At 38.7% G+C, this 27852-nt stretch overlaps 2 protein-coding genes across 5 annotated transcripts in view; both read right to left on the bottom strand.

Annotated features, from left to right (window-relative positions):
* The window catches only part of CDKL5 (cyclin dependent kinase like 5), a 196711-nt gene that overhangs the window by 81857 nt on the left and 87002 nt on the right, over positions 1-27852 (bottom strand). The window lies entirely within an intron of this gene.
* Positions 18562-26171, bottom strand: LOC106981930 (gap junction alpha-1 protein-like). The gene is made up of 2 exons (XM_015080080.3): positions 24332-26171; positions 18562-20890 (listed from the first exon to the last, which is right to left on the bottom strand). Exon 2 carries the CDS (start codon positions 20825-20827, stop codon positions 19928-19930), a length of 900 nt encoding a protein of 299 aa, XP_014935566.2. The 5' UTR covers positions 20828-20890; positions 24332-26171; the 3' UTR covers positions 18562-19927.

Below are 27852 nucleotides of genomic sequence, written 5' to 3'. Positions count from 1 at the left end.
TGCCCTCCCCTGCCCACTCAACCCTAAATTACCTCTCTCTCAGACCTTGGCACAATTCCTCACTTCCTCAGGGAAGCCTTCTCACAGCCTTGTGACTAAGTCTAAAGCCCCATATGTTCTCTTGGCAAACATCTCTTCGTAATTTTTACTAAAGTGACACTTTCACATGTTTTATGACCACTTGGATAAAAGTCTGACTCTACCACTGGACTACAAGCATGTGGGTGAAAAATAATGTATGACTGGTCCCAAAGTGTACCGAACAAGACAGAGGAAGACCCAGTGTAAATGTCTAACTGTACGGCAGCACCAATTCAAAATTTACATCCTGCTGGCCCAGGTCATCCTTATTTTTGGGCATCATTCACTAATCCCACTAGAGCCTAACAGAGAAATACCTTTTCCTAGCACAATTTAAAAAAAAAAAAAAAAAAAAAAAAAAAAGACATTCTTTGGTATAGAGGGACTTTTTTCAAAGTTAATAAAACATGAGAACACAGAATACAAACATATGCATTTAAGTTTTTAAAAGAACAGTATATCCCTAGGAGACATATTAAGATAGAACTGTTTGTTTCTTTCTTTAAAAAGTTTCAAAAAATGAAGATAATGAAACATAAGACTCTTTAAAATTTCATCTGGCCCTCTCCAGAAGCCCTTTAGTAGGCAAGAATTTGAATAAGCTCTTAAAGTTCAGAGGGAATTACAGTATCTTGATTAAAAACCTATTTTGCTATTTGCTATGCTAGCCTCCAACAAATCACAAAAATGCACTGCAAAACTGATACTGCATTCTTTCTGTTAAAAACCTCTTCTTTAGCATTACTATATAAAATGGTTGCAGTTACAAGGTTGCCAATTTATCAAGTTATATAAGAAGCCCTACTAAATTAAAAAATTAGCACTTATTGATTTATTTCTCCACCTGAAACAATAAAATAAAGATTGTTATCCTTCACCATCACCTCTACTCCATTCTATGATAAAACTAGTGAGATTTCCTCCAGCCTGAAAAAACATAGTATAAAAACAGAGATGTCACATAACTACTAATATCTAACATTTCTAGGACATGAAGCATTCCCATGACAGAAATAGTCACAGATCTGAGAACTGGCCAACATGTTGCTTATGGTCCTGTTTAGTAATGAGGTCACCAAATCGTTAGTGGAAACATGCCACAAACATCCAGTCATTTTGTATTAGCGGTGCTTTGGCAAAATCAAAGAAAAGCAGTAAAGCTTGGGTCCATGTGGAACAGAAAAAAGGGAAGAGCCTCTAGAGGTGAGATAACAGACCATGAGTTTTGTGGGAAGAGAAAATCAAAAGGGAGGCTCTCCTGTAAATGTAAGCCATATTCTTAAGGAGGCCGCTGGAATTCCTACAATAAAGTCTTCAACGACTTTTATTTGAACATTAAAAATGAACATATCCTATACTAGTGTGAGACTTAGAGCTACCTAAATGGTCAACAATTGGGTGCCATAAATATAAGAATAGAAACCATAAATGTCTACAAACATTTACTTGATAAATACAAACAAATCCACATATCCAGAAAGGCTTTGTAAGTACATCTAACAAGGCCCAGTATGACTGTTAGTGGATCAGTGTCAACCTGGACACTGGATAATAAAAATGGATATTTCTATTGGAAATTTACAATTTCCAATCTACATTGGATATAGAAATGTACACTTCAAATGGGTACATCTTGTTGTATATATGTAAAATATACCTCAATAAAGTTGATTTAAAATGAATTATTTAAAAATAATTCACCTCATAGTTATAGACCAATATGAATTTGCTATCCTATGTTAATATTATAGATTAGATAATACAAAGTTCAAAAAATAAAATGCAGTTATTAAGAGGAAAATTTAGGCATCCAAAGAACAATTTTCATTAACCTCTATGGCAGGGCAAATAGCAACTCTTTTCAATAGAAAGGGAGAGACTTTCAAAACAATTTAGCTCCCTATTTATAGATCGTACAAAATTCAAGATATACTTAATTTTCATAGAACTCTTTCAGACACTATATACAGATGCTCTAAAACCACTTTGTCTACACCACACTCAAACTGTGGTTGTGTCTGAAAATGAAAGGTAATTTCAAAGAGTACATGGTAATGATGCCTGCCAGACAGCAGCATTTCAGTTTAGTAATGTTAACTATCCTGTCCATACCACAGCTGTTGCACAACTGTGTTAGAACTTTATTTCATTTTGTCCTTATTTTATAACAATAAGTAGATAATGAGAAAATAAAAAACTTACTTCTAGTGATCAAATGAGACAGAACATTAATTAGGCATGCCAACTGCAGCAATCTACATCCCCAATCAGATAATCATTGACTTAAGCTGTGCTCAATAATGAACAAAGAGTACAAAATTTAAATTTAACTTTGGAAATATATCCTCAAACTCTAGATTTAAGATGTGCCAAGAAATTGAAGCTTTTTAACTTTCTATAACTTTTAACCTTTCTTTACTAGCTCTGACCTTGATTTAATTTGCATTCTGTGATACCTCAGTCTTTTCTGGTTTATAGTCTCTTTGATTTTTTTTATTTTTTTACATGAAATTTATTGTCAAATTGGTTTCCATACAACACCCAGTGCTCCTCCCAACAGGTGCCCTCCTCAATGCCCATCACCCACTTTCCCCTCCTTCCCACCCCCCATCAACCCTCAGTTTATTCTCAGTTTTTAAGAGTCTCTTAAGGTTTGGATTAATTAGTTGGCCATACTTTTGTGGGTCCAATTCTAGAGTCTCTATTCTACTGGTCTATGTGTCTGCTTTTGTGCCAATACCATGCTGTCTTGATGCTTACAGCTTTGTAGTAGAGGCTAAAGCCTGGGATTGTGATGCCTCCCGCTTTGGTCTTCTTCTTCAATATTACTTTGGCTATTTGGGGTCTTCTGTGGTTCCACACAAATTTCAGGATTGCTTGTTCTATCAACAATAGCCAAATTATGGAAAGAGCCTAAATGTCCATCAACTGATGAATGAATAAAGAATTGTGGTTCATATACACAATGGAATACTGCGTGGCAATGAGAAAGAATGAAATCTGGCCTTTTGTAGCAACGTGGATAGAACTGGAGAGTGTTATGCTAAGTGAAATAAGTCATACAGAGAAAGACAGATACCATATGTTTTCACTCCTATGTGGATCCTGAGAAACTTAACAGAAGACCATGAGGGAGGGGAAGGAAAAAAAAAGAAAGGTTAGAGAGGGAGGGAGCCAAAACATAAGAGACTCTTAAAAACTGAGAACTGAGGGTTGATGGGGGGTGGGAGGGAGGGGAGGGTGGGTGAGGGGTATTGAGGAGGGCACCTGTTGGGATGAGCACTGGGTATTGTATGGAAACCAATTCGACAATAAATTTCATATTAAAAATAAACAAACACTAAAAAAAAAAAAAGGATTGCTCATTCTAGCTTCGAGAAGAATGCTGGTACAATTTAGATTGGGATTGCATTGAATGTGTAGACTGCTTTGGGTGGTATTGACATTTTAACAATATTTATTCTTCCAATCCATGAGCACGGAATGTTTTTCCATTTCTTTCTATCTTCTTCAATTTCCTTCATAAGCTTTCTATAGTTTTCAGCATACAGATCCTTTACATCTTTGGTTAGGTTTATTTCTCGGTATTTTATGATTCTTGGTATAATTGTGAATGGGATCAGTTTCTTTATTTGTCTTTCTGTTGCTTCATTATTAGTGTATAAGAATGCAACTGATTTCTGTACATTGATTTTGTATCCTGCAACTTTGCTGAATTCATGTATCAGTTCTAGCAGACTTTTGGTGGAGTCTATTGGGTTTTCCACGTATAATATGTCATCAGCAAAAAGTGAAAGCTTGACTTCATCTTTGCCAATTTTGATGCTCTTTCATTTTTTAAAATATTATTGTCAAATTGGCTTCCATACAACACCCAGTGCTCACCCCAACAAGTGCCCTCCTCAATGTCCATCACCCACTTTCCCCTCTCCCCCCATTCCCCATCAACCCTCAGTTTGTTCTGTGTATTTAAGAGTCTCTTATGGTTTGCCTCCTTCCCTCTCTGTAACTAATTTTTTTTCCTCTTCCCTCCCCCATGGTCTTCTGTTAAGTTTTTCAACATTCACATATGAGTGAAAACATGATATCTGTCTTTCTCTAACTTATTTCACTTAGCATACCTTCCAGTTTCATCCATGTTGCTGCAAATGGCAGGATTTCATTCTTTCTCATCGCCAACTAGTATTCCATTGTATATATAAACCACATCTTCTTTATCCATTCATCAGTTGATGGACGTTTAGGCTCTCTCCATAATTTGGCTACTGTTGAAAGCGCTGCTCTAAACATTGGGGTACATGTGCCCTATGCATCAGCACTCCTGTATCCCTTGGGCAAATTGCTAGCAGTGCTATTGCTGGGTCATAGGGTAGACCTATTTTTAATTTTGTGAGGAACCTCCACACTGTTTTCCAGAGTGGCTGCACCAGTTTGCATTCCCACCAACAGTGCAAGAGGGTTCCCGTTTCTCAACATCCTCGCCAGCATCTATAGTCTCCTGATTTGTTCATTTGAGCCACTCTGACTGGTGTGAGGTGGTATCTCAGTGTGGCTTTGATTTGTTATAGTCAGTTTCCCCCTCAGATTTTCTCCCTGTTTCTACCAAGATGGCAAATGGGTGTATGGATGTGGGTGGGATTACAGAACTTCACTGTAAGGGAAGGGTTCTCAGACAAATACACAGAGGCCCTTATACTGTCCCCTGAGACTCTGGTCTCCAGGACAAGATGCCTTATAGCCCTGGACCCCAGACATTGGTTGATAATGCTGTTGGACCCCATGGGGACTGTGGACTCAGGTTATGTGTGGGTGTCTGGCCTGGTTGTTTGGCTCATTCACTGCTTTAACTGAGGGTGAAGGCATCCAGACTCTCATTTATACCCACAACCTGGCTATCAACTACAGTGCTGTTGGCTTGCCCCTCAATACAGCATCCCACTGACAGGTTCATTGGCTTTCAACCCAGCTCCCTGGAGTGTGAAGTAACTTGGAGATTCCTTAGGGGCCAATCACAAGCTGAAGGAGACCCAAGAATCCTCTCTCCACCTAACCACAGCATGCCACATTTTACCCTGCTGTTGCTGCTTCCATTGTGATGAGGCAACTTTGCAAGGCAGTTTCCTCAGTTCCAAAAGGGGAATGGAGCATAAGCTTCCTACACTTTTGGCTTTACCCTCAACCTACTGTCTCCCTAAATCCAGAATTTCAGTTCCTTGAGGTAATGGGGGCCGGGGGGGAGAAAGTCAAGACTTGCCTGCCCTAACTCTGCCTGTTCTGCTCACATACATGTCTTTGGTACCCGGAAAGGGCCTGCCTATCATTTCTCTTTTAAGTCTCACAATAATTTCCCCTACACAGAGGCATTCACCCTACTCTCTCACCTGGAACCAGGATAGAAGAAAAAGTCAGGAAAAAAAAAAACAATTTATTCACCAAAGATATATCACCAGGTATTCCAGAAATATTACCCCTGTTAAATACATAAATATTCAGATACGATGACAGGGGGGAAAAAAAAAGAAAGGTTTAAAATTAAACAGACTGATGATCAACATAAAAAACTATGGTCCAAATGAAGACAAAAATCTACTGTCCTGTTGAACTAGTGATAGACAAATAGCTTGCTACAGATTCCTTTACTGAAGGAAGGAATAACTGTGCCTAACTTTCTTAGGGCCAACTTTTTCCAAGAAATTATGTAGATACTATTGAAGTCAGCAGACTTAAGTTTTTCAGACATCGGTGGGTAAACAATGTATAGAATGCTAATAGTAGCAGAGCTACAACAGAGGCAATTTGCTCACTGCTTCCTGGAAGTGCTAACAAAAATCAGGCCCATGAGTATAAGCTCACACCTGCTGCTCAAGTTAGAAACAGTACTGCTAAAATGACTGTAAAACCACTGCTTAAGAATGTCTGATTCTTGGGGCGCCTGGGTGGCTCAGTCAGTAGAGCCTGTGACTCTTGATCTCAGGGTTGTGAATTTGAGCCCCATGTTGGGTGTGGAGCTTACTAAAAATTTAAAAAATATGTATCCAAAAAAAAAAAAAGGATGCTTCATTCTATTTTCCTTTTATTCATCAATAAGCTGATGGATCATACATGTATATATAGAATATGAAATCTATACTCCTTGATTTGGGGCCTTACTTTGACATTTTCCTATAAAGAAAAATGGGAATACTGAAAACTGGTAAAGAAAGTCAAAACAACATGTTTTTTTCCGATTCATGAGAAATATGCCTGCGTTTTTGGATAGAAACATGCTTAAGGAAACTCCAAAGTTTGGGGCACCTGGGTGGCTCAGTTGGTTACGTGTCAGGCTCTTGATTTCAGCTCAGGTCATGATCTCTCATGGTTTGTGAGTTCAAGCCCTGCATTGGGCTCTGTGCTGCCGGTGTGCAGCCTGCTTGGGATTCTTTCTCCCTCTCTTCCCCACCCCTACTCATGTTCTCCTTCTCTCCCAAAATAAATAAACTAAAAAAAAAAAGGAAACTCCAAAGTTCAAAAGCAACAGAAATTATGTTCTGTATAACATCTTTAGGTTCCTAAGGCATAAGGTCCTTCAGTTTACTATAATGTTGCCAAAATGTGAAAGACTGATAGGGAGAGTGAGAGAAATGTAGAAGCTCTCTATTCAAACAACTGAACTGGATTACCTCCAGGGACCACGTGATCATACATTCTGATAGACATGCTCACACATATGCAAAGATGGTATAACTAACATCTGAAACAAGCTCCAAGTCCCTGCTTTTTGCCATAACCATATTCATGTAGAGAACTGAAAATTACATTCAACATAGGTAGCAAGTTTTGCTTAAAAACTTATCTTCCAAGTATCTAGAGTTAAGTTAGTTAAAACTTGTTTTATCTTTTATGCGTTGTGGAGCAAACTAGAAAACACCACATTCACTTTCTCTTACCATGGAAAGAGATAAATATCAAACATAAAACAACAGCCTAAATATTTTTGAAAGAACTAAGTCTGGTTTGCCTTTATAGACAAGTACTCAGCACTTTATCTTACATATAATAGGTATGTAACAAAAACGTCCACAGAAATGAACTGTACCACCTTGTCATACAGGCATGGAACTCTTTACCACCATCACATAAGGAAGCTGGGCCGGCCACCTTGAGTGCGAAAGCAAAAGAGGAAAGGACAAAAATCCCCAAAAGTGACCATGCTTTTAAACTAACTGTGGAAAAGAAGTCTCAAACTGTTCACTTTTTCAAGAGAATTAGCCAAGAAACACTCTATAAAATGAAGAAAATTATTGTGTGGCTAGTTATTTGATGCCAAAAATATCACTCAAGCATTCTGGTTGAAATCCTCTTCTAGTAAGATTCTCCAAGACCTCAGTGAGGTCATCAGTTTGCACATGATAGATATTTCAAACATACTCTGTTGTCAATCACCAGATTGAGGAAAAGAAAGATGTGTTACATACCATGCAGCCTGGCAGCTTTCCAAGGTTTCCAGTATAAAGTTTTAACTCCATGCTTTATCTCCTAACTTCAAAAAAACCAAAAACCAAAAACAAAGTGCCCCCGCTCCTGTTAGAGCTAATTATTTGCAATTTCTCAAGTGAACCTTCCCAATACTTGCTTACACTCTGCCTCTAGCATTCATCCTTTCTTCATTGATTCATTTATTCAATCAACAAACATTTTCCAAGCTCCTACCAGGTAAGAGGTACTGTGCAATTCAGTAGAATATTTATTTGGGTAAGGAAGTACCCATGAGGTAACTTTATTATTTATTATTTTTTTTAGCTGCTACTTAAATCACAAGAAGCAAACCCTGCTAATTCTAGTTAATTCGTTTTTTTCCTTTAAAACTCTCCTTTGGGAAGCACTTCAAGATCCTCCAGGTTGTTTTGTGGTCCCTAGCACTACAAGCTCTTATCACAGCCGCAGTGGAATCTGGGATATGCCATTCAGCCTCACGTCCCACCTCAGACTGGAATTAAGATCCATCAGCCCACACACTTCACATAACTCTATGCCCCTAAGACCTAGCAGAAAGATACTCCAAAAGGGTAGGCTAAATGAGTTAGGCACTTTAGCTGCTCTAAGTACCTCTTAAGAATCTTGCAGGGACCAAGAAGAAATGAAGCAATGGACACAGAGAGAACAGAGATATGTACATTTTAACTAAAAACATCACAGAAAATAAAGACTGAAATATTATCTTGTTAAAAAGACCAACCACCTGAGTTTTGAAAGGAATGACCCAGTTGTTTCTTTTTTTTTTTTAATGCTTATTTATTTCTGAGACAGAGAGAGACAGAGCATAAGTGGGGGAGGGGCAGAGAGAGAGGGAGACACAGAATCTGAAGCAGGCTCCAGGCTCTGAGCTGTCAGCACAGAGTCTGACGTGGGGCTCGAACTCACAAACCGTGAGATCATGACCTGAGCTGAAGTCGGTCACTCAACCCACTGAGCCACCCAGGCTCCCCCCTTGACATTTTCATTCTGACAGCCTATGAACTCTTCAAGGGCAGAGACCACATCTTTGCGGTCATGTGGTCAGAGATGAGGTCTCTGAGGCATGTCCTGGGCCTTCTCTCTATGGGCTCTCCACAATTATGCATCATGCCCTTTGTATTCTTTATTCGCAACATCCAGCAGTCTTTATTCGCAACATCCAGCAGGACTCACCACAGCAGGCATGTCTGCTTAATGAATTACTTTTAAGTTTTCTGTGGCTTCTCTTGAGCTAGAACTAACAAAGATCCCTTTATATATCAACTAAGAACATATTTAAATGGCATTAATGATTTTTCTATATGAATTTGAAAGATATTTGATTCAGGTAAGTCACAGAGTGGTTAAATGCCTGTGGATATTTAAGCATCGACATCCATTTTGAGTTTATTTTTGTGTATGGTGTAAGAAAATGGTCCAGGTTCATTCTTCTGCGTGTCGCTGTCCAGTTTTCCTACCACCACTTGCTGAAGAGACTGTCTTCATTCCACTGGATATTCTTTCCTGCTTTGTCAAAGATTAGTTGGCCATACGTTTGTGGGTCCATTTCTGGGTTCTCTATTCTGTTCCATTGATCTATGTTTCTGTTTTTGTGCCATTACCATACTGTCTTGATGATTACAGCTTTGGAATACAGCTTGAAGTCCGGGATTGTGATGCCTCCTGCTTTGGTTTTCTTTTTCAAGATTGCTTTGGCTATTCAGGGTCTTTTCTGGTTCCATACAAATTTAGGATTGTTTGTTCTAGCTCTGTGAAGAATGCTGGTGTTATTTTGATAGGTATTTATCCAAGGGATACAGGTATGCTGTTTCGAAGGGGCACACGCACCCCAGTGTTTATAGCAGCACTATCCACAATAGCCAAAGTATGGAAAGAGCCCGAATGTCCATGGATGCATGAATGGATAAAGAAGATGTGGTATATATATACAATGGAGTATTAGTCAGCAATCAAAAAGAATGAAATCTTCCCATATGCAACTACATGGATGGAACTGGAGGGTATTATGCTAAGCGAAATTAGAGAAAGACAAATATCATATGACTTCACTCATATGAGGACTTTAAGACACAGAACAGATGAACACAAGGGAAGGGAAGCAAAAATAATATAAAAACAGGGAGGGGGACAAAACATAATAGACTCTTAAATATGGAGAACAAACAGAGGGGTTATTGGAGGGGTTGTGGGAGAGAAGATGGGCTAAATGGGTAAGGGGCATTAAGCAATGTACTCCTGAAATCACTGTTGTACTATATGCTAACTTACTTGGATGTAAATTTGGAAGAAAAAAAAAAGCACCAACAACATGAAAATTGCAAATTAATGAATTACCTTAAGAGAAATTACACATTATTCTCTAACAAAACATGACAGAAATTTTATATTCAACACTGTGTTTATAAGGAATACAAAATACTATGTTTATAAGGAATAGAATAAGCTGTTAGGTTATATTACCTGGTACACAGAATATGCACGTGAACGAAACTTGATTCCACATTTATATGAATGAGAAAATTTAAATTTTCACTGAAAAAGCAAGGTAAAGGGCAGCACAAACCTCTTCTGAAGAGGAAAACCTGACTACATTTTAAGTACTTTACAATAAGTCTCTAAAGTAGAATTTAAGTCTAATGGCATGGATAACATTAACATGATGACTCGTGAAGTATATCCTTCTAGTTATTCTACTAACTGCATTTGAATAAAAAGGCACCTAAGGCAACAGAAAACATCATAGATGTATAAATAAATGTGACAAATGATAGATGTATATAATAAAATATAATCTGGCTAAATTTTCTCTTGAACTCTGAACAACTGAAAAAAAATGCAGAAATTTCTAACAAAATCATTATTTCCTACTGTCTGAAACAAACTAAAAAAAAATCTGATTATTAGAGGACTATACTCCAAACAGTTTAAAATATAAGATATGTACTGGTTATTTTTCATACTCTCAGTGCCAGATTTATCTATGTGATTTCATAAGAAAACTAAATGTGTTTCTAAAAAGGGGTCACACATCTACAAGAAGGTTAAGAACTTCAGATCTACAGCCAAACTGCCTGGATTTCAATCATGGCTCTACCACCCACTAGGTGAGTGACCTTTGGCAAGTTACTTAACTTCTCGGTGCCTCAATTTCCTTTTCTGAAAATTGTGTCTAGTAATGTCACTTACTCCTGAGGCTATTAGGATTGACTAAGAAGATACAAGGAAGATCCAAGTAAAATGCTCACAACACAACATGAGCCAAATGTTGTTGTTATTATTACTATCATCAGGGATAAAGTTCAAAATGCTCTACTTCAGACACTCCCAAATCACCAAAGCAAGTTTCCAGAGGAACTCAGAGAGCACGGGGTTTGTCCCTGGGAGCAGAGGAGGGGGTTCCTTCTCCTATACCTAGGGAGAACTAACGGTTCTTATTATTATAAAGCCCAGACTCACAAAGGCAGTGGAGCTGAACTTCCCATCCAATAGGCTAATGTCAAAGAGAGCTGATGTCCCTCCAGGACTAAGAGGGTCACAGGGCTGGGGCTGCTGCATGAGGCAGAGGGCTGTCCAGGACTTCGGACAGTGGCGGTACTTGGAGAGATTCCTCCAGTCTGATCATGAAGCACCACAGCCTGGAGAGCTGGGGCCAGGGGAACAATGCCCACTGGAGGGTAGTGCCTGGCAAAAGGTTTAATGGTAACCCAAGTAACACAATGATAACCATGAGAACAACAAGGCACTTAAGGGTTAGGCCCCTTCCCCATTTGCCTGGTACTTCATAAACCAAAGGCAGCTTGTTTCAGCCAATGGGAAGCAAAGGAGCTTCAATAATACCACAAGCCACATGGTGTGGAGCTAGATTTCTTTTCCTCTCTAAAATAAAGAATTGTTTTCTACATGAGTGTCATGAAGCAAAATAAAATCTATTTCACAGGTCTTTGAACTCTACAAAATGGCAAAGTGTGCGAAGGTAACGACAACATCTCAGTACCATCTGTATAGTCCCCAGGGCCAATCACAGTGCCTGACACGTGGTATATTTCAGGAACAAATTGATGTTATCATATAAACCAGTGTTTGCAGAATTTTTACACACGTGGAGACTTGTGTTTTGGTAAAGATGGAGTAGCCCCGTTTCTCCCAGGTCCTTCCTCTTAAATCTAAAACTCCCTGTATATAACACACAATCAAGCATAGGAAGACAAGGTGGCAAAGAGAAAGCTGACAGCCTCAGGACTTTGGGACTTGAGGAACATTGTGGCAGGAACTCCCCGGGTTTCCCCACTGTTTCCTAGGTATCCCCAATAGAGTGCTGCAGAATCCTCCAACCTAGAACCAACAAGAGGCGAACATAAAAACGTGCCAAGAAAAGTCTACTCTTAGAGCCCAAGGAGCAGGAAAAGGATGGGCCAACAGAAAATCTTTTGGGCAATACTCCCCCTACTCTAGGCAAACATAAATGGAAAAACTGCACTACCATCCCACTGAGGTTTCAGGGGGGCTGAGCAGGCAGGCACTCTGTACTGATACACACATGCATGTGCGCACACAAGCTCCAAAGAAGCAGGCAGCAGAGCTCCAACTCCCTAACTTCCCACCTGGTGCTGTCCCTGAGCGGGGAGCTAATCTCCCATTTCCTGCCTGACAGAAGCAGGCACAGCTTCCGTTCCCCATCTTGTCATATTGGCAAGTCTGGTCAGGGGCTGATCTTCCACCTCCCTCCAGGTGGAAGCAGCCAACAGTACTCTGGCCCCTCTGCCACAGTGGTGTCTGCAGGACAGAGCAGAGGCAATAAGGGCAGTGGAAGCACTGGTCCACTTTCTCTGGGAAGGGGTGTCAGCAGGGCCAAGTGAGGTAAACATCCACTCCCCCCCCCCCCGCCATTCTGCAAGGAGGCAGTACAACTAAGAGCAACACCTCCTCTGTGGAGGTAGGGGTGGGGGGCGCCACGCAGGAAGCTGCACCTAGCCACCTATCACGCTAACTACCACTTAACAGGGGGGCTGCCTGAACAAAAATAAAATAAAATAAAATAAAATAAAATAAAATAAAATAAAATAAAATAAAATAAAATAAAATAAAATAAAATAAAATAAAATAAAATAAAATAAAATAAAATAAAATAAAAAAGAATCTAGCGTCTCATAATATCCAAACTGCCCAGGATACAATTAAAAAAAAAAAAATCACATCATACCAAGGGCCATGAAATTCACAACTTGAATGAGAAAAGACAAGAGACATCACCACAGAGATGAATCAAACTGGAATTATCTGACGACAATTTTAAAGCAACCCTACTAAGACTACTTCAACAAGCAACCCAGAAAAGCCCATGGGCACAGATTTAAAAATAGCCCCAACAAAAGCCTGCTCTCCAGGTAAAGGACCAGGCAAGGAGCAGCCTAGGCAAGAAAACTTTTAGACAATAACCATCCACTCTACTCCAGCCAAATGAAGAAGTGGCTCCATCCACACCAGTAAGGGCAGAATGGGGAGCATGTCTAAGCCCCTGCCAGGGGATTGTCAGTGGAGGCCACTTAAGAAGCCAAACTCCCATCCACACCAGCAACAAGGAGCCCCTCCCCAGTGGGTATCAATGGAGGCAGAATTAGCAAAATGAACTACCAGCCCCGTCTGTGGCCGTCACCTTACCAGAGCAGACCAGATAGAAGATTAAGTAAGATACAGAGTCTAATGACATAATAACCAAAATGTCCAGGTTTCTACAGAAAATCAGTCATCATACTAAGAACTAGGAAAGCCTCAACATGAATGAGAAAAGACTATCAAGAGATGCTAACACAGAGATGGCAGAATTATCTGACAAAGATTTCAAAATAGACATCATGCAAAGAGAAACTCTCAAAGGAAATTTTAATTTCAAAGAACTTAATGAAAATACATTAAATCAAAACATGGGTATAACTAAAGCAGTACTAACAGAGAAATTTGTAGCACTAAATGCACACATTAGAAAAGAAGAAAGGTCTCAAATCAATAATCTAAATTCTTACCTCAATACTGGCAAAAGAAATAAGCACAAAACAAGAAGGAAGGAAATATTAAAGGTAAGAGCAGAAATCAGTGAAATTTTAAACAGGAAAATAAAGAAAATTTTCTTAAAAATTTTTTAATTTAAAAGATTAAATCAATGAAGCAAAAACTGGTCCTGCTAAAAGATTAATAAAATTGATACACTTCTAGCAAGATAAAGAAAAGACAAAAATTCTCAACATCAGGAACAAAACAGGAGAGAGATCCCTAGAACCCTACAGCCCTTACCACGAACTTTACACTCCTAAATCTGACAAATTAGAAAGAATGGGCCAATCCTGGTAAACCACAAACTATCAAACTTAACCAAGATGAAATCAACAATTCAAATTGTTGCATAATTATTAAATAATTGAATTTGTAATTTTATTTTTTTAATGCCTATTTATTTGATGAGAGAGAGGTAGTGTATGCATGTGGGGGAGGGGCAGAGAGAGAGAGAGAGAGAGAGAGAGAGAGAATATCCCAAGTAGGCTCCCCACTGTCAGTGCAGAACCCGACCCAGGGCTTGATCTCATGAACCATGAGATCACGACCTGAGCCAAAATCAAGAGTCGGATGCTTAACCAACTGAACCACCCAGGTGCCCCTGAATTTGTAATTTTAAAGTACCCAATAAAAGAAATTTTCAGGCTCAGATGGGTTCACTAGAGAATTCTATCAGACACTTAAAGGACAATTAACATCAATTTTACACAATCTCTTCCAGGAATGAGAGGAAGAAGAAACACTTCCCAACTCATTTTATGAGGCTACTAATACAATGATATCAAAACCTGACAAAGACAGCACACAAAAATCCAAAAACTATAGACCGGTATCTCTTAGGAACTCATGCACAAAAACACTCAACAAAATATTAACAAATCAAATCTAGCAATGTGTAAAAAGAACTGTACACCGTGACTGGTTGGATTTATTCTACATATGCAAGGCTGATTCAACATCTGAAAACCATGTCAACAGGGTAGGAGCACCTGGATGGCTCAGTCAGTCGAGCATCTGACTCTGGATTTCAGGTCATGATCCCAGTGTCATGGGATTGAGCCCCAAGTTGGGGTCTGTGCTGAGCATGGTGCCTGCTTAAGATTCTCTCTCCCTCTCTTTCTCTCTCAAAAATGAAAGAAAGAAAGAAAGAAAGAAAGAAAGAAAGAAAGAAAGAAAGAAAGAAAGAAAGAAAGAAAGAAAGAAAGAAAGAAGAATGTAAGGTATCTCAATACTTCAAAAAAAAAAAAAAAAGAAAACCATGTCAACAGAGTAAAGAAGAAAAATCACATGGTCATATGAACTGATACAATAAAAGAACTTGACAAAACCAAACACCCACTTATGACTAAAAGAAAAAACCTCTGGCAAACAAGGAATAGAAGGTAAATTCCTCAACTTTATAAATACCATCCATAATACCCTATAGCTAACATCATATTTAACGATGAAAGACTGAATGCTTTGCCCTTAAGATCGGAAACATGAAAAGAATGTCTCCTCTCATCACTGCCACTGAACACAGTGTTCAAAGTTCTAATCAGAGTAACAAGCCAAGAAAAAGAAATAAAAAGCATACTGATTGTAAAAAGAATAAAATTGACATTATTTGTAAATGACATGACCACCTACATTAAAAAATTCCAAGAATCCACCAAAATCTCCTAGAACTAAGTTTAGCAAGATTGTAGACTATAAGGTTAACGAACAAAAATCAATCACATTTCTATATGCAAGTGACAAAAATGGGAGACAGAAATTAAAAGCAAAATATCATTTACAATTACTCCAAGGAAATGAAATAGATATAAACAATGAAATATGTACAGGATCTGTATCCTGAAAATTACCAAATCTTGATGAAAAAAACCTGAAGAAACTAGGTAAATTGAGAAACATACTGTACTCAGGTATTAGAAAACTCAACAAGATGCCAATTTTCCTCAAATTGATAATAAAGGTTTGATGCAATTACAACAAAAAAATCCCAGCAAGTGTTGTGTAGATATAGGCAAATTTATTCTAAAAATGAAAATGGAAAGGCACCTGACCTGGAATAGCTAAAGAAATTTTGAAAAAGCAGAATAAAAATGAAAGGAATCATCACACCTGATGTTTAGGGTTACTACGGAGCTACAGAATGGTAATCAAGACAGTGTGATACTGGCCAAAGGATAAACACACACATCAATAGGGCCATGCAAATACACCTGATTTTTGCCTGCAAAAGTAATTCAGTGGAGGAAGGAGAGACTTTTCCATAAATGGTGGTGCTATAGCAATTGGACATCCACAGCACCCTTTCCCCCCAAAAAAACAGAGAGAGAGAGAGAAAGAAAGAAAATGCCTCAACCTAAAATCTCACGACTTAGACAAAAATTAACTCAAAATGGATCATGAACTTTAATTCAAGATCATGGACTTATATTTACTTATATGTAAATCTATAAAACTTTTAGAAACAAAGAAGAAAATCTTTACGATATAGGACTAGACAAAAAGTTCTTAGACTTACCACCAAAAACACAATCCATAAAAAGAAAAATAAATGACCTTATCAAAATTAAAATAATTAGCTCTGTGAAAGACCTTATTAAGTGATCAAAAGACAAGCTACAAGCAGGGAGAAAATATTTTCAAACATATCCAACAAAGGATTTTAATCCAGAATAAATACATGTATATATCTCTCTCACTGAAGAGGATACACAGATCCCAAATAAGCACATGAAAAGCTACTCAACATTATTAGCCATTAGAGAAATGTAAATTTAAACTACAATGAGATCACCTACATATCTATTAGAATGGATAAAACAAAAACCAGTGATAATACCAAATGCTAGGGAGCGTGTAGAGAAATGAAATCACTGACACATTGCTGATGGGAATGTAAACCACTCTGGGAAAAGAGTATGCCAGTTTCTTACAAAACTATATATTCATTTACAACTCAGCAGTTACACTCTTGGGCATTCATCCTGGGGAAATGAAAACTTTTGTTTACAAAAAAGCCTGTACACCAATGTTCATGCAGCTTTATTTGTAGTAGCCAAAACCTGGAAACAATCTTCAACAGGTCCTTTGACAGGTGAATAAACAGTGGTACCTCCATTCTATGGACTACTACTCAGCACTAAAAAAGGACAAACTAGTGATTCACACAAAAACTTGATGGGTCTCAAGGGAGTTATGCTGACTGAAAAAAGCCAATCTCAAAAGGTTATACAGTGTACCATTCCATTTAAACAGTATTCTTGAAATGACAAAATTATAGAAATGAACAGACTAGTGGTTGTGAGGAGTTAGGGAGAGGGGAATGGAGGGGTGCAGCTGTGGCTATAAACAGCACAAGGGATCCTTATGATAAAACTGTTCTATATCTTCACTGTGGTGGTCACATGAATCTACACAAGTGATAAAAACTATACATATGCATGTGCATGCACACACACAAATATGAGTGCACGCAAAATTGGTGAAATCTGAATAAGGTCAATGGATTATATCAATGTCAGTTTTCTGGTTGTGATATTTACTATAATTATGCAAGATGAGAAATTAGTTGAAGAATATATGGAATCTATTATTTCTTATCGTTGCATGTGATCTGTAATTATCTCAAGATCAAAATGTTAACAAAGAGGGGGCACCTGGGTGGCCTAGTAGGTTAAGCGTCAGACTCTTGATTTCAGCTCAGGTCATGATCTCGCCGTTTGTGAGTTTAAGCCCTATGTCAAGGCTCTGTGCTGACAGTGTGGAGCCTGCCTGGGATTCTCTCTCTCTCTCTCTCTCTCTCTCTCTCTCTCTCTCTCTCTGCCCTTCCCCCACTCACACTCATTCTCTCTCTCTCTCTCTCTCTCGCTCTCTCTCTCAAAATAAACAAACTTAAAAATTGAGGGTGGGGGGGCACCTGGGTGGCTCAGTCGGTTAAGCATCCGACTTCGGCTCAGGTCATGATCTCACGGTTCATGAGTTGGAGTCCCACATCAGGCTCTGTGCTGACAGCTTGGAGCCTGGAGCCTGCTTCCTGCCTCGAATTCTGTCTCCCTCTCTCTCTACCCCTCCCCTGCTCATGCTCTTTCTCTCTCTCTCAAAAATAAACATTAGGAAAAAAATTTTTTTCTTAACAAAATCAAGCGAGCAATTATGTGAAAATCAGTGTGAAACAGGAAGTGAGCATGGCAATGTCCAGTCCAAGGTTTCAGAGGTTTTCCAGTGCCCCACAGAAACACACATCCCATTAGTAAATAACTGTGCTTATTCCTCATGAAATAATTTGTGAGAAGGAAATCTGAACAATTCTTCAATGAACCAAGAGACTGGGTTTTACAAATGAGAACATTTACACTGTCACAGCAAGAGGCTATTGATTGGCAGGTTTACCATTTCAGTTGTCCCTAACTTCCTCCTTCAGAGCCCTGTGGGATGGGAAGAAGCTTCTGATAAAGAGTAGATCAGTTAATGGGGCGCCTGGGTAGCTCAGTAGGTTAAGCGTCCGACTTCGGCTCAGGTCATGATGTCACGGTTCATGGGTTCGAGCCTCACGTCGGGCTCGGAGCCTGGAGCCTGCTTCAGATTCTGTGTCTCCTTCTCTCTCTCTCTCTCTGTGCCCCACCCCCACTCTCACTCATTCACTCTCTCTCTCTCTCTCTCTCTCTCTGTCTCTGTCTCAAAAATAGACATTAAAAAAAAAGAGGAGATGAGTTAAAAGAAAAAAAAGAAGCTACATTTTTTTGCACATCCAAGTAGTGGGTATATCTCTGATCGTACTACATATAACTAAAGATGCTGATACTAAAACCTTCTGTAATGGAATCACTGTAATTCCATTTCTAAAACTCTGCAGTAGATTTTGCTTAGATTAAGATATACTGAATGAAGAGTTCAAAAGACTAGGAAAGATGACTGCAGCCAGAAACTCTCAGAGGCAGACATGCAGGTTGTTCTCTTAAACTTTATTAAAGAACATTCTCTAGACTATATGATGGACTAGGTCTACATTTGCACTAATAAAGCTGAACATGACAGTAGTCTAATGTGAAATATTAAACTATTTAGTGTACAAAACTGTTGATGTAGCTGTCGCACAAGAACAAAGTATGAAGCTCGGCATTTTCACCAACCATCTGTCAGTTTTAGAAAAGGTATTTGAAGAAACAGATTTCTTTAGTGTACGTTTCCAACACATTAGTTACATGGGTAATATTCAAACCTCTTTCAACCTCTCTTGCACTCCAAATCTCAGTACAAACATCAAAAATGCCAGCCACCCCAAAAGACTGCCCGCCAAACTCATAACAGAATACAAGTTCTACAATAATGCTTGTTATGTAAGGTTTATTAAGTAGAACAAAGCCAAGAACTATCAGTTACTGCAAAATTCATGTAAGAACATTTAATAGTTCAGCTCTATTCGTTCCTTTTAAGTTTCTCACATTAATGACTGCTGTTCACAGAACTAAAAGTGTATCATTCAAGTATCAATGATTACATTTCAGAAAAAGGACATTATTCCCAACATCTTTCTACAAAAGAAAAAAATCGTAATGAACAGAACCAGTGTCCCTAATAGAATAAAGTGGCTGAAGGGGGGCATCTGAGTGGGGGAGGGAGGAGTGCTTCACTTTCACAGTAGGAATTATGTAATGTAAACATCTTATGGCCCATACCACAAAATCTGTGACAAAGGCTCAAATTTGAACACTGCATTATTTTAATAATCCATGTTCATGAGTTTATACTGTGTCTGTTTGTACCAACATATCACAAATATCTATCACTCCTTCATATACACTGAACCATTCTTGGGGAATATGGGAGAGAAAGTCTTTACTTATGTACCACCTGATGGAGACTTTATTTAAAATGTAAATTCTTCGAGTCAACCATTTTAAATACCAAGATGTTCCTCTGATTAGTTAATCCCTCCCCGTCTCTCCCCTCCTATCCCAGATACTCCAAAAGAACCCTTTATGTCCACTAAGCCTTGTGACTGACAGTGTTCAGTACTGCTTCCACTGGAACAAAAGTACACTCTCCATTGTACCTTCCTTTTACTTTAACAATTGAGCAAAATCATAATGCTTTCAAGCATGTGTCTAGATCTCTAGGTCATCAAGGCTGCTGCTGGCATGACTGCTGGCTTTGCAGAATGGCTGCTGTCTACAATGGCTACTGCCCAGTAGCTAGGGTTTTTGGGTTTTTTTCCCTCAGAATCTGCTTATCATCAGGGAAATTAAAAGGCTGTGTGAGCGAGTGGAGAGGCGGTGCTTCTTGCCTGCCCCATTAAACCTTGCTATGCACTCTATTTAGCACGGTTTTGCTCATTTCCTTGTTTGCTGTAACTGAGGCAGGAAGAACTGTTTGCGTTTCCAGGAACAAGCTTGTTCCTGGGAACGGACATGTCAGAGAGAGCAACAACTGATGACCTGTCTTTGGAGGGACCCAGCAGACCAGATATAACATAGTAAGAGTCACTCTCTGAATCCTTCACGCGGTCCTTAATGCTCTTGACGAAGACAGAGAATAGGTCGACGATGTTCAAAGCAAGCGACACCAAGGACACCAGCACCATGAAGAGAATGAAGATATTTTTCTCTGTGGGGCGAGAAAGGAAGCAGTCCACTTGATGCGGGCAGGGGTCTCGTTTGCAATTGTAAAGCGCGTTTAGACTGAATCCGTAGATGTACCACTGGATCAGCAGGAAGGCCACCTCGAAAAGAGACTTGAAGAAGATGCTGACGGTATAGATTCGCAGCAAGTCCCTTCTCATTTTCACCTTATAGTGTTCTTCAGCGCTGAACTTGAACTTCTTGATTTCGATTCTGATTTCCTCCACGTTGACATCATTGGTTTGAGCAACTGTGAGTTCCTCCCCTTTCTTTTTCGAATTATATTCCTTGCGCAGCAAGTAGAATACATGCACTAGGTACAAAAGTGAGGGGACAGACACAAATATGATCTGCAGCACCCAGAAGCGCACATGAGAGATCGGGAAGGACTTATCGTAGCAGACGTTTTCACAACCAGGCTGCTGAGTATTACAACAAAAGGCAAACTGCTCATCATCCCAGGCTGACTTAACTGCTGTCCCCAGGAGCAGGATTCGGAATACGAAAAGGATGGAGAGCCATACCTTCCCTCCAGGGTTAGAGTAGGTTTGAACCTTGCCGAGGAGCTGGCCTAAGGAACCCCAGTCACTCATGCTGCCTGTCCGCTGTTCTTTCGCTTAAAAGAAGTAAAGTAGGCACACCAAGTGACTGTGCTCCTTAGAGGATGAAGTAAAATGAAAAAGTAAGTTCAAGCACTCAAAACCCTGTAAAGTTTATAAAAGTTGGCTACACCCTTTGGTACCTTCCTCACTCTTCCTCCTAATGAAAGACAACTGCTGATACCCAATAAAAGCTTATGTGGGTTCATTTTCATACATGGTGAGTAAATACTTTTAAATAAAGATGTACATATATCAATAATAGGAAGAGTTACAAAAATGAGGGAACAAAATAAACGTATCTAAAGGTTTCTTCAATTCCAGATTAAAGCCATCTCCAAAGATAAATACTGAAACAGAGAAACTGAATTAAAATTTCACAAGCAGGGATGCCTGGGTGGCTCAGTCAGTTGAGCATTCAATTCTTATTTTTGACTCAGGTCATGATCTCACAGTTCATGAGTTTGAGCCCCATGCTGGGCTCTGCACTGACAGTGTGGAACCTGCTTGGGATTCTCTCATTCTCTCCCCCCGCCCACCTCCACCACTCGTGCTCTCTCTCTCTCCCCCAAAATAAGTAAAAATTAAAAAATTTTCACATGCATATATTGACCACTTCATCTTCAAACTTATTACAGCCATCATTTCCTAAATACATAATGATAGGGGCACCTGGCTGGCTTAGTCGGTAGAGCATGTGACTCTTGATCTCACGGTGCTGAGTTCAAGCCCCATGGTGGCATGGAGCCTATTTAGAAAAAAAAATTTTTTTTTTTGAAAAGGGAACAACCAAGTAAATAATGCTATTCATTCGAGCATTATTTATTCAGTGCCTACTAGGTACCAGGTACAGTACTGGACACTGGTCCCTATGAGTGAGTAAAACAGAATTCCTGTACTTGTGCAACTTGCAATTAAATAGGGGAAACAGAACGTTAAAAGTACAATATTTTATTAAATCTAAGACACAAGTGATTGTAAGATACACTATTACATTACTTACCATTCAGAAAGCATTAAGGGCATCTAGTGTTAAGATGAGCCTCAATTTCAGAAATGTGAGCAGAAATGTACATCTTAGAATCGATGAAAAAGGCTAAGTAAGTGAATGTACAATTGCAATTTTACATAAGTACTAAGAAGTAAACAAATAGGCACTGACAGAAATTAACTCAAGGAAACCCAGATCAGCCTGAGCACGATTAAACTGTGATGCTGGGGCAAGACTGAAGCTGAGGGAGAAATTACTAATGGCAGTTCAGGATCTCTAGGGGACAGTGGGAAGATTGGGGGAGAACATAGGACACAACTGAACAGTACAGGGATGATGGTTCTGTGCTAAAATGGGCAGCCAGTGAGTTTTAGTGGTGACAAAAGTAGAAGAGGATGTCAAGAATCATGGGGGTGATCCTGAGAGTCTCTCACCCTGGAGAGGGAAACAATCCTGCCACTGTGGTCCTGAATGCTGTGATGAATGAGGGGACATTTTTGTAAGGGTGGCTGCCAACCCAGTTAGCATAGAGTAGCAAGATCAAAAAGGGAGAGGGAGAGGGAGAGGGAGAGGGAGAGGGAGAGGGAGAGGGAGAGGAGAGGAACTTACCTGGAAATTGGAAGTCAGGACCCCGCCAACAAAGGCCTCAATTTAAAAACTTATTTACTAAATATAAATCATTATCTCAGTTGAACTGTTAGCACATAGAAGCTTTTTTGGTAAGACTAAAATACTGACATACTATGTTCATGCATGTGGATTTCTTCTAGGAGATCGTTTTATCAACAGGTGTTTTGGGGGTTTGTGGGGGGTTTTGGTTTTATTAAGTTTCAGGAGGAGCAACATGGATACTGACCACTAATCTATTGAGGCTGGATGTGACTTGGCATGGGGCACAACACATAAGTGTGCCACTACTGAAGACCTGCTCTTCTCTCTCCATTTTCTCCCAACAGCCTATTTCTTTATAAGAAATGTCTCTAAGCAAAAGCCTAAAGAAAGACTTCTGCCTCCAATTCAAATCATGCTAGACAAATGGATCTTCTTTTGTTGTTTTTTTTTTTAAGATTTTATTTTTATTTTATTTTTAAGTAATCTCTACACCGAATGCAGGGCTTGAACACATAACCCTGAGATCAAGAGTAACATGTTCCAACAACTGAGCCAGCCAGGAACCCTGGATCTTATTTTAAACCAAATCACAGCTAATTGATTATTACATGGCAAAAAATATTTTCAATCAAATTCTTTCAATACAGCATGAACTCATCATTTCTAAAAAAATTTATTTAGTATATTAAGATAAAATCCATAATATGTAATATTTTAATTCTCCCTCCTGAAAAACTTTAATTCCCAAAGACAGATATTCATTTTAAGCAATTAAGAAAATTAAGAGAAAAATATTTCTTAAATATGACATGAGTTTGCCAGCTAATAAGCAATCTTAAATACCATTCAGCTAATTTGTTTCTTGGTTTAACAGCTATTCTTCACAGTAGATTCGGTGAGAAAAATAAAAATTAAGAATGAAACCTAAAAAAAGGGCAAGGTTAATGCAATTTACAATGTCTCAATCGCCCAAGGTTCTGCAAGGATAAGAACTGAAGGCTCCCAAAATGCATTTTTTTTTAGCAAGCAATCAAATTATACGGCTCTTAAGTATACACCATACTTTCTCAGTTGCTTAAATAACACATTTTAGCCAAACTGCCCTCTATCACACAGATTCTAAAAGTGATTCTATTAGGCTAAAGTCACCAAGATCTACGGTTTATAATTAATACATTCTTCAAGGTTAATTGAAAATAAATCACTGGCAGCATAAGAGTTACGCATTTATTGTCATTAGTTTTTCAAATTTAAACACTGGCTTCGTCTCCAGAGATTTCAAAGTGCCTCAGAAAATTGAGTTACTTTTTCAAAAACAAGTGGGGTAAAAACACTAAGTGAAGGTTAAACACAATAATCCCTGAAACTACTTTAGCATGGATTCTAAAAGATACCTGATTAAAAAAAAAAACAAAAGCCAGTGCGGGGCGCGGGGGAATCAATAATTCCAGTTAATTTTGAGTAAAGTTATTAGCAATTTTCTAGAACTACAATAAGTTCTTAAGTTTTTCAAATATTTTGTTCTAAAAAAGTTCTTGCTATAAGCACTTTGAAAATATACATATCTGAAATTCAAAGGGATGAAAATAACTAAGAATGAGTCATCTCAGCTAAGCAAATGGTTCACAGAAAAGTTAAAAGCCTCTTGCTGAACAATTATTTTTAAACTGGACAAGGTATTTCCAATTTTAAAACATAAACGTAAGACTTCAGGTTTCAGTTCCTACAAATAAACTGCTTGAATATTGTCACTCCTGTCCTTAGAACAAGAGGAAAAAAAACTGAAAATCAACTTTCCTTAGGCTTATCAGAGAATTAAGGACATAAAGCAAACTGAACTCCTGAAATCTGGAGAGAAAGGCAAATACAGAGAATCACACCCAAGAACAGCTTACCTGGAGCAGAAGGTGCTAGAGAAAACTGGAGAGAAAACTTAAACGGTAATTTCAACAAAGGCTTGCAAGTAAGAACTCCAACGGACCCTATCCAACGAGAGCCCTCCACAATCTTTTGGCTTTACCCTCCAGGACTTCACGAGGTTCTGAACATGAAGATCCAAGAATGATCTCCTCCCCTTTTTGGTAAGGGGAGGAGAAAAGTAACAATGCCCAGGATAAAGATCCAATAAAAACCTTCTCCCTTTTGAGGAAGGGGAAGGAGAACAGTACCCTTTTGAAAAACATCCAGGGGAAAGTAACGGTTTTGAAATAAGCCTGCACTGTTCTCCATGACAAAAGCCAACACTCCAAGGGAAAATTTACCAGAGCCTTATATGCTGTCCTGGGAGAGGGGAAATTAGCCAGCTATAGCCCCTCTACCCTTCTTGTTTCACCTGAAAAGAAGGGGAGGAAAAGGCCAAAAAATATTTGTGAGAGTTGCAGCCCAGGACTCCAGCCCACCAAAAGACTATGATTTGGTCCTAAGATTATAGAACACTTCCTCGTCCTCATACTCTACCACCATGTCACCAGGGTTCTGGTACAGTAACAGTGGATTTCAACTGAACAAGTTGCAAGAAACAGACTATTTAAAAAGGAATTCTTAGGGAAATACAAAGACAATGGGGGAGAAAAATAAAACAAAAAATAAAGACACTAGAGGAAACTGAAGCCTCTGGCACCTACCCCTACAACAAACATTTAATGGCCCAGACCCTAGTCAAATTAACATAAAACATTACACTAAAAGCCTATTTACCTCAGTTCCCATTACCCAACATATCCTGGCTTTTAAAAAACAGTAAAAAGCATGCTAAAAGGCAAGATAAAAGGCAATCTGAGGAGACAAAGCAGGCATCAGAATTAGACTCAGGTATGGCACAGATTTGGGGGTTATCAGTAATAATTTCAGATACAGAATATAAAATAACTATGATTACTATGTTAAGAACTCTAATGGAAAAAGTAGACAACATGTAAGTACAGATGGGTAATGTAAGCACAACTCGAAGAAAGAATGAAAAGAAAATGCTACAAATAAAAATCACTACAACAAAAATGAATAATGCTTTTAATGAACTTATCAGTAGATTGGACATGGCCAAGCAAGGAATCAGTGAATTTAAAGGCATTTCAATAGAAACTTCCCAAACTAAATGCAAAGGGAAAAAAGAATTTTAAAAAGCAGAACAGAATATCTAAGAACTACAGAACAATTATAAAAGGTATAACCAGAATACCATAAGGAAGAGCATGAGACAAAGGAGAAGAAATATTTGAAGAAATAATGTCCAAAAATCTTCCAAAATTAATGACACCAAACCATTGCACATCAAAAAGCTCAGAGCAGACCTAGCAAGATAAATACCAAAAAATCTACACCTAAACTACATCATATTCAAACTACAGAAAAATAAACATAAAGAGAAAATCATGAAAAAAGCTAGAGGGAAAAAATATCTTACCTACAGATAACAAGGATAAGAAGTACATCCAACTGTTTTCAGAAGCCATAAAGTAGAATATTTAAAGTGTTGGGATAAAAAAAATTATTCATTGAAATTACCTCTCAAAAGGAGAAATACTTTTTCAGATAAACCAAAACTGAGTGAAGTTTTTTTAACAGTGGATCAGTCTTGGGGCACCTGGGTGGCTCAGTCAGTTAAGCGTCCAACTTTGGCTCAGGTCATGGTTTCACGGTTCATGAATTCGAGACCCACGTTGGGCTCTGTGCTGACAGCTCAGACCCTGGAGCCTGCTTGGGAATCTGTGACTCTCTCTCTCTCTCTCTCTCTCTCTCTCTGCACCCCCTCCCCTGCTCACGCTATCTCTCAAAAAAATAAACATTTAAAAAAATTAAAAAAAAAAAAACAACAACAGTGGATCAGCCTAGTAAAAACTTTTAAAAAGTTCTTTAGAGAAGGAAAATTATACAGGTCAGCAAGTCAGATCTAAACGAGGTAAGAGCACTGGAGAAGGAATAAATGAAGGCAAAATAAAATGTGTTTTTCCTATTCTTAATTAATAGATAACCATTCAAGGGCACCTGGGTGGCTCAGTCAGTTGACTTCATACGACTTCAGCTCAGGTCATGATCTCATTGGTTCGTGAGTTCAAGCCCCGCATCGGCATCTGTGCTGACAGGTCAGGGCCTGGAGCCTACTTCAGGTTGTGTGTCTCCTTCTCTCTGCCCCTCCCCACTTGTGTTCTGTCTCTCTCAAAAATAAATAAACATGAAAAAAAAAATAGATACCCATTCAAAGAATAGTAACAGTGTATTCACTGATTATAGCATAGGGATAAGTAAAATGAATGAATGACAGCAATGTTACAAGGGGGATGGGAGGGAGGAATTCAGAAAATTCTAGTTTAAGGTACACATACTGCCTGAGAAGCAGAATACAGTTATCTGATAGCAGACTTAGAGACCAACGTTGTATGAGGCAAGCTCCAGGGCAATGACTAAAAAGCTTTTTTTTTTTTTTTTTAATGTTTATTTATTTTTGAGAGAAAGAGAGAGAGTAGGAGAGTGTGAGCGTGGTAGGGGCAGAGAGAGAGGGAGACAGAGGATCCAAAGCAGGCTCTGTGCTGACGCAAAAAGCCCAATAAGGGGCTCAAACTCACAAACCGTGAGATCATGACCTGAGCCACCCAGGCGCCCCTGACAAACTCTTTTTTAAAGAAGTATAATGGACATGCTAAGACAAGAGAGAAAATAGAATCACATAAAACAGTCCATTAAAACCAGAAGGAAGAAAAGGAAAGAAATGTTTTTGTTAAAAAAAAAAAAAAAAAAGGGCGGGGGGGGGGGGGGGGCGTTGCCTGGCTGGCTCATAACCCCTTGATCTTGTTGGGTGTAGAGATTACTAAAAAAAATTTTTTTTAAATAAAAAAAGAAGAAGTGTAACAAACAGAAAAGTTACAAAAATGGTTCATACTGATCCAAATATATTAATAATCACCTTAAATGTGAATGGCCTAAATACGTCAATTAAAAGAGATTGTGAGAATGGATTTTTAAAAGCCACTTTAAATAAAGACACAGATAGGTTAAAAGCAAAGGGATACAAAAAGGTATATCACGTTAACACTAAAGAAAGCTGGAATAGCTATATCAATTTTATACAAATCAGATTTCAGAACAAAGAAAATCATCAGGAATAAAGACGGACATTATAAAATGATACATTCTCCAAGAAGACATAATAATCCTTAATATGCATATGCACCAAACAAGAGGACATCAAAATTCATGAGGCAAATATTGACAGAACTGCAAGGAGAAACAGACAAATCCACCATTATAGTTGGAGACTTTAACACCCGCTCCCCAACTTCCAGTAACTGACAGATCCTGCAGATAAAAATTGAGTAAGGATATAGGTGAACTGAACAGCACCATTAACTAACTAGACCTACCAGACATTTACGTAATACTTCTTCCAACAGAAGCACAACACATATTCTTCTCAAGCTTA

The sequence above is a fragment of the Acinonyx jubatus genome, chromosome X (assembly GCF_027475565.1).
Source record: "Acinonyx jubatus isolate Ajub_Pintada_27869175 chromosome X, VMU_Ajub_asm_v1.0, whole genome shotgun sequence".
NCBI classification, from domain to species: Eukaryota; Metazoa; Chordata; class Mammalia; order Carnivora; family Felidae; genus Acinonyx; species Acinonyx jubatus.
Note: the sequence above shows the minus strand (reverse complement) of the source record. Positions and strands in the feature narration are given on the sequence as shown.

Bases quoted from the DNA above. Each gene is read 5' to 3' on its own strand.
- LOC106981930 (XM_015080080.3), bottom strand. From the start codon at position 20,827: ATGAGTGACTGGGGTTCCTTAGGCCAGCTCCTCGGCAAGGTTCAAACC.